The sequence below is a fragment of the Lactuca virosa genome, chromosome 7 (assembly GCF_052849685.1).
Source record: "Lactuca virosa cultivar CGN04683 chromosome 7, Lactuca_virosa_CGN04683_v6, whole genome shotgun sequence".
Lineage (NCBI taxonomy): Eukaryota > Viridiplantae > Streptophyta > Magnoliopsida > Asterales > Asteraceae > Lactuca > Lactuca virosa.
In genome coordinates this window covers 174661909-174669374 of record NC_136432.1, presented here as the reverse complement: position 1 = coordinate 174669374, position 7466 = coordinate 174661909, and the positions used below count along the sequence as shown (strand labels likewise).

General features: G+C 33.8%; 1 protein-coding gene across 1 annotated transcript; it reads left to right on the top strand.

Annotated features, from left to right (window-relative positions):
• The first annotated feature begins 4488 nt into the window (after positions 1 to 4488).
• On the top strand, positions 4489 to 6319 carry LOC145125851 (B-box zinc finger protein 23-like). The gene is made up of 3 exons (XM_079061250.1): positions 4489 to 4824; positions 5301 to 5696; positions 5809 to 6319. The coding sequence occupies exons 1-3, from the start codon at positions 4642 to 4644 to the stop codon at positions 6001 to 6003; spliced, it is 774 nt and encodes a 257-aa protein (XP_078917376.1). The 5' UTR covers positions 4489 to 4641; the 3' UTR covers positions 6004 to 6319.
• Positions 6320 to 7466: the final 1147 nt, after the last annotated feature.

Genomic DNA, 7466 nt, shown 5'->3' with positions numbered 1-7466 from the left:
AAAGAATGGTACATCATCTATGGCTAAACATCTTCTTACATGTCCAAATAACCCCAAAAATATAGATAAAAAACAAAAGAAAATTAGCATTTTTAAAACAAGTCAAAGTGATGCTACCACGGTTTCAAATTGGGAATTTAATCAAAATTCCATTAGGCAAGCTTTAGCTAAAATGATTGTCATTGACGAGGAACCATTTTCTTACGTGGAACGTGATGGATTTAGATATTTTTGTAGTGTCGTTGTTCCACAATTTTGTTTGCCATCACGTTTCACGGTTGCTAGAGATATTGGTAAACTTTTTTTAAGTGAGATGGAGAATTTGAAAAATACATTCAAAGGTGTGACATCTAGGATTGCTCTCACTACCGATTGTTGGACTTCTATACAAAATCTAAACTATTTGTGTTTGACTGCGCATTTTATTGATGACAATTGGAAATTACATAAAAGAATTCTGAATTTTTGAGTAATGGATAGTCATAAAGGGAAAGAAATTGGAAAAGTAGTAGAGTCTTGTATTCTAAACTGGGGTTTAGAAGATAAGTTATCTTGTATCACCGTAGATAATGCAAGCTCAAACGATGTTGTTGTTGCTTATTTAAAAGAACACCTTATAGACAAACTTGTTTTAGGGGGTGAGTTTTTTCATATGAGATGTGCCGCCCATATCTTAAACCTAATTGTTAAAGATGGTTTGGATATGGTTAAGAACTCCATTAATTTTATTCGGGGTGTTATTTTATATGTGAGGAGTTCTTCGGAAAGATCTAAATTGTTTGATGATTGTGTTTTAAAATCAAAAGTTTCATGTAAAGGGTCAGTATCTCTTGATGTACCAACACGGTGGAAATCCACTTACATTATGTTAGATATGGCTCTTAAGTTTGAGAAAGCGTTTAAAAGAATGAAACAAGAAGATCCCCAAATTGAGAAAGATCTTAAAGACAAGTTTCCCTTCCAAAAGGATTGGGATAATGCTAGAGCTTTATCACTTTGTTTTAAACAATTTTTTGATGCCACAAAAAGGATGTCTGGCACTTTGTATGTCACAGCCAATATGCATTATCATGAGATCTTGGGTGTATTAGCTTCTTTGTTGGAGTGGAAACAAGATATTGATCCTAATATTGTTAGTATGGGGGATCAAATGAGAAAAAAGTTTGACAAATATTATGGAGACTTTGGGAAAACAAATGTCATGGTTTTAGTTGCGGTTGCTCTTGATCCAAGGTACAAGATGAGGTTTGTCAAGTTTTCTTTAAAGAAAATCTTTCCTTTGGACGAGAAGAAAGTTGAAGACATATATAATGATGTGTATGATGTTTTGAAAAGGTTGTACAATCATTATGATAATGTTTCAACAAAAGCAAAGGATGATTCTTCTAGTTCTCCCCATTGGAAAGATGATGATGGCCAAAATTTTGCTGGAGTGGTTAAGAATAAACAAATTACAAAAATCTATGATGAGTTCTATGAGAAAGATGTTGAGGATGCTATGGAAAAATCTGAATTGGAAGACTATCTTGATTCTCCACCTGAAAAAATGAACAATGAATCCTTTGAAATTTTGAAGTGGTGGAGTGACAAATGTACAACATATAAGGTGTTGGCATCAATGGCTAAAGACATTCTAGCCATTCCAGTTTCTACAGTTGCTAGTGAATCTGCTTTTAGTACTTCCGGTCGCGTGGTAGATGACTTTCGTAGTAGTTTGGGTTTTAAAACAGTAGAAACTTTGATATGTACTCAGGATTGGTTGAGAGCATCAAATGTATGTACTGATCTTGAACAACTATTGGATGATGTGGAAAAATATGACAAAGGTATGCTACACTTTTATTTTGTACTTTTAATTATATTTTCCTATATTGTGTATATATTTATTAATTTGAATTGTTTGTTTAATATCTATTGCAGAAATTGGTGACACTGTTGATATTACAATTGGTCGAAAATCATAATAAATATTTGCTTTTTGAGGTAACTTTATAACTCCTACTATTTTGTTATATTTTTCTACACATAATCCATAATAGATATTGTTTTTTGGGCTGTTAACATGTTTTAGAGTTGCTGATGGGCTGTTAAATGTTTGCTAGTGGGCTATTTGCTGTTGGGCTTTTACAGGTTTGCTGTTAATTGTTTGCTGGTGGGTTGTTTGCTATTGGGCTGTCACAGATATGCTGTTGGGTTGATGCAGACTTGCTGTTGGGTTGATACAGACTTGCAGAATTATTGTTGAGGAGCATCTTATGACTTTTGTTTGCTGTTGAAATGTTTATTTAGATAACTTGTTGAGTGTTAATTGTTAACTATTAAAGACTTGCTAGACTTGATGTTAATCCTTTTACAATTGAATTAAGCTAAGGTTGTTGTAGTTGTAAGTTTATTTGCAAATGATGATGATCTTTTAGTGATAAGGTGTTTATGTTTACTTTTTGTTGTAAATTATTGTTGGATTTGATTTTTATTGTAAATTAATTTGCAAATGACTAGTTGTTAAAGTTTACATAATATTATACGGGTACCCGGAACCGGAACCGGTTCCAAGCGGTTCCGGGATCGGTTCCAAGATTTAAGGAACCGGTGTAGGCGGTTCCGGTTCCGGTTCCGTCGTACTAAGAACCGTCGGTTCCGGTTCCCGTTAAATTGGCCAGGTACCCCGTTATGCTCACCCCTACTTTCACTTTTACGATTACTACAATTTTTTTAGATTACTTAGGCTAATAAGCAACCTATCTCAAATTCACTTTTTATGACACACTCTGTTGTATGGGGACTAAACATGAAACTTTAAGGGATTGTAACTTCTTCATACGAAGTCAGATTTAAGTGTTCCTTATATTATATCAACGAGATCGTCATCACGACTACTACAACTTTTATCAAAATTATTTATCCTAGATAATATTTTATTTTTGAACGTTTATTTGACATAATTCACTAAATTTTATAATAATGTTTTATACAAATATTTTAAGTCCAATATTTGTCTATAAAACATGTATGCAATATATAAATATTCTTTATATAACTCGCATCGCGTACGAAAGATTATTAATTATTTACGATTATCCTATTAATTATAAATAATTATTATATTTTATATTTTAATGTCTAGCCCGAACTTGCGGACGTTACATAATCCTAATTCACTATTTATGCATTTTTTTACAGAAAAAATGTATGAATAGGATCTTGGTAGAGAACCGTAAGATTCCGACTTTAGTGTGATAACATATATGGCGACGTTCCTTGAAAAGGATCTTGGTAGAGTAGACTAATATACTTTTGTTTTAAGCTTCATAATATTCTTCTCTAAAAATTGATTTTATCATAAAAAAACTAATTTTGCTACCACTTCAACGTCTTATATCATACTTAACGAATATTGTATCGGTCCAACCAATCCATTAACCGAAAAACCGATGTGACATTGATATCAATATGCCTCAACCGGTCTATCCAGGTAGGATGAGCATTTGGACCTCTGGATCATACCTGATCTGGACCAGTTTTTTAGAATAGGTCCGATTCTCGGTTCTTTGAATCATACACAATTGGTCCGGGTACAAACCGGATAGGTCTAGTCCAGGTTCAGGTCCGGTCCAACGGATATTTGTTTTAAATTAATATATAAACTAAACTTCGGTAGGGCTTCAACGAATTGTACCATATAGACCTAAAGTTGTAACGATCCAACGGTTAAAAGAGCTGGAAAACTCAGACTCAGACTTCGACGTAGACATGTAAACCTCAAAAGATTCAGTCAATGGTTTACCAATTTCTGCAAAACCAATCTGACCAGTCCGATCCAAATGCTCGCCCCTCCTTAGAGACACCCTAAAACAGCCTGATTTCAGAACCAATGACCAATTTCCGATCCAATTCGGCCGGTCCAGTGAGTTCCAAAAATATAATGGGGTTAACCTTGCATCCTAAGTTTTTTTTTGTTTTTTGTTTATTTTTTTTTATAATATTTCGGTAAAGAGGAGGGTCTCACAAAAATCTTAACAGATTTTTTTGACATCCCTAGCCGCGTCGTGGTTCAAAATGCGGCGATATCTATAAAAAGGCGGTGTTTATTGCGGTCGACATCAACCAATCTGCTCACCGCCTAAGCCTAAATTACTCGGTTCATGTATAAAACATAGCCAAACAAAAAAATGATTAGTGTTGCCAAAATTGGCCGCTTTTGGGATTGGTCCTTGCGCCATTGGAACTTGGTCACACAACCCACATAATTGGGCCACCCATACTTCCACACATGCATCCCGCCGCGTGTCCAACCGCTTCAACTGCATCAACCCAAAAAAACATTATAATTTCAACGCACAAATTTTCTATTGATTTAATCAAATTAAAAAATATAGTATATCGTTTTAATTTAACTTTATTAAAATTAACGTGACTAGTCACTGTAGTACACATCAAACAGCCCATACTCCTTTTTTAAATGCGAATCAGCACATGTTCTCATTAAACCCCCCACTTGCTGCTTTCTACCCTTCCTCTTTCGGTTCATTCTCTTAAACCATACCTCTTTGCCTTCATCTCATCAGTTGTTGACAAATACAGTTGTTTACAAATACAGAGAGAAGATAAGAACCGAATGTTTTGGTGAGACAATCCGACGAGATGAAGATTCAGTGCAACGTATGTGAGATGGCGGAGGCGACGGTGCTTTGTTGCGCCGACGAGGCGGCTCTATGTTGGAGTTGCGATGAGAAGATTCACGCTGCAAACAAGCTCGCCAGTAAGCATCAGCGGGTTCTTCTTTCAAATTCTAATTCTCAGATGCCTAAGTGTGATATCTGCCAGGTATAATAATCAATCATACACATGTATATATTTTTTCTCTCATGTGTTTTCCTTTTAACTTGAGGATATGATTTTGATTACTTAATTGAAATTTCTATGTGCGTTGAATCGCTTCTGGTAAGCAATTGGTTGTTGATTGAGCTATTTATGTGATTTATTGAGATTCAATTCTAAGAGGAACCGTTATGATAAACTGGATGTATCAATTATCATTTAGCTTGTGTTTTCGCTGATAGAGCGATGAGGTTTTTTTGTTTAGTTATCTCTGCGCTCTGTGATCGTGTATTCTATTCTCGTGCGCTTTAATCTCGTTAAGAAATGAAAACTGATATTGATCAGTTGAATTTTGATACTAATTTGAAAATTCTATAGAAAAACCTGATTCATGAAGTGCTATGTATTCGAATTCAAGGTGTTTAGGTAAATAGGTAATTCAAGGTATTTAGATTTTGACAACAGATGATGTTATTATACAGGAAACAGTTGGTTACTTCTTTTGTCTGGAAGACAGGGCTTTACTATGCAGAAAATGTGATGTTGCAATACATACAGTCAACAGTTTTGTTTCATCACACCAGAGGTTTTTGCTTACTGGAGTGAAAGTAGGACAAGAAGCTGCAGAACATGGTGCACCATTGACTTCCAGGAAGTCAACCATCACCAAAACTAATCTCCCTTTGTCTCCAACTGATGAATACAACAATCTGCCTCCAGTCCAAACTGCTGAAACTGACTATTTTACCCCTCCTAGTTTACCTCCTGTTGTAGGTTCTTCAGTTGATGGTTTTCAAGAATGGCAGTTTGATGATTATCTTAGGGTTCTTACTGATATCAACCAGAACTACAACTGCATCGATAATGTCCCCTCCAAGGTAAACACATCACCTTTCTGTAAATCACTTCATGTTTTAACTTTTAAATAATTATCATTATCTTTCATGTTACTTACTTTGTTTAATGTAACTACTGATGCAATGGTGTTAGGTTAATGATGGGAACTGTTCACCAATTCTAAAACGTATGGAGGCCGAATTAGATGAAGGTTTAGGTCAGGTGCCCGATGCATCTTGGGCAGTTCCACAAATGTGGCCCAAAAATAATGATGATCATCATCATCCCCACCATGTGCCAGATGTATGCTACACACATGTGCCAGATGTATATGTATATCGTTCTTAATAAAAAGTACAAGTAAGCCTAAAAAGGAGTAGACATTTATAATAAGTCGTCCTTTTCTTGTGGTCCTTTAGTATTTGTACCATTAGGTGCATTTTTGAAAGGACAGTATTTTCCTAATACAGGAATGATAGTGTTAACTGTTAGTTGTTAGCTTTAAGTTCACGTTGTTTCTTGTGGTGTTTGTAGTCTATAGAATTAGTTCCAAAAATGAAAAGTGTATGAGTGGTGTACTGAGTGCCTCTGCTTTTTGCAATATGTTCCTCAAGTTATCACTTGTAGAGCATGAAGATAAATGTACACTTGCTTTAAGTTTAAAGACGTGATATTGTATTGTCATACAAACTAGTTGTGAGACCTGTGTATATTATAGTAAATATACACAGATTAAGATTAAAAAAGAGTTGAATATAGAGGAAGAAATGTATTCATTGCAATTTACTATCACATCCATTACATTTAATACCTTATATATATAAATAAAAGTAGTGGCATTTTAATTTTAAAAATTGAAAAAAACCAAAAGTTGATATATGAATATTATTTATTTTAAAAATACTACAAAATGATAAGTATCAAAATTCATAAGAGATTCACATTTGACAGAAAAAATCTTGATTTATGTAACGGTTCATTTTGATAGGTTTGGTACAATTATGCCTAAATACTTCAACTTTCAGAAAATGATAAATATAGTCTTCCTTCTTTAGTTTTCAAAAAAATTAGTCAAAATTTAGGGTGATTTCTCCAAAAACCACTTTCAGTGGGACATCGCAAAACACTGTTGTTTTGTAATGAGCCCCACCCAAAATTTATTGTGAAATCACTGTTCACTGTGAGACATGTATACTGATAAATTGTTCCTTATATTGTGAAGATTTTCATATTTTTATAAAAATCATGATTTTGTTAAAAAAAAAACATTTTTTGAAGTTTCTTTTTCCTGATAAAGGATATTCAAGGATGATTTTCAAAGTGAACACTGAGCTTCATATTGCGAAGACGAAGTCTTGGGTAAACTTTGTTTTTGCAATATCAAACTCTATTTTGCTATGAAAATGGTCTTTAAAAATCTGTCCAAAAAAAACTTCAAAAAATGTTTTTACTGAAAAACAAATCATTAGTTTTGTAAAAATATAAAAGTATTCACAGTACAAGGAACAATTTAGGAGTAGTTGGTGGGATTTCTTAAGCTAATTTTTGTTAAAGCGGAAACTGAATCCTTGTGCATTTGCTTCTTTTTAAAGATGATGTTATTTCTTAACATCCAAAGCATCTACATGATAATAAGGAATAAAATATCACATCATCAAATAAGACTAGTCTCCAAATCCTTTTGTATTGAAACCAAAATTCCCTCTTAGATTGCAAGGTCGCAACTTCTGACCGGATTTAATCAGCCATTTTGCAATCATTAAACAAATTATTTACTCATAAGAAGACACATAATGGAGACAGTATACATT

Bases quoted from the DNA above. Each gene is read 5' to 3' on its own strand.
- LOC145125851 (XM_079061250.1), top strand. From the start codon at position 4,642: ATGAAGATTCAGTGCAACGTATGTGAGATGGCGGAGGCGACGGTGCTT. The intron at 4,825-5,300 runs GTATAATAATCA...GTTATTATACAG, and splicing joins CTAAGTGTGATATCTGCCAG to GAAACAGTTGGTTACTTCTT. The intron at 5,697-5,808 runs GTAAACACATCA...CAATGGTGTTAG, and splicing joins TCGATAATGTCCCCTCCAAG to GTTAATGATGGGAACTGTTC.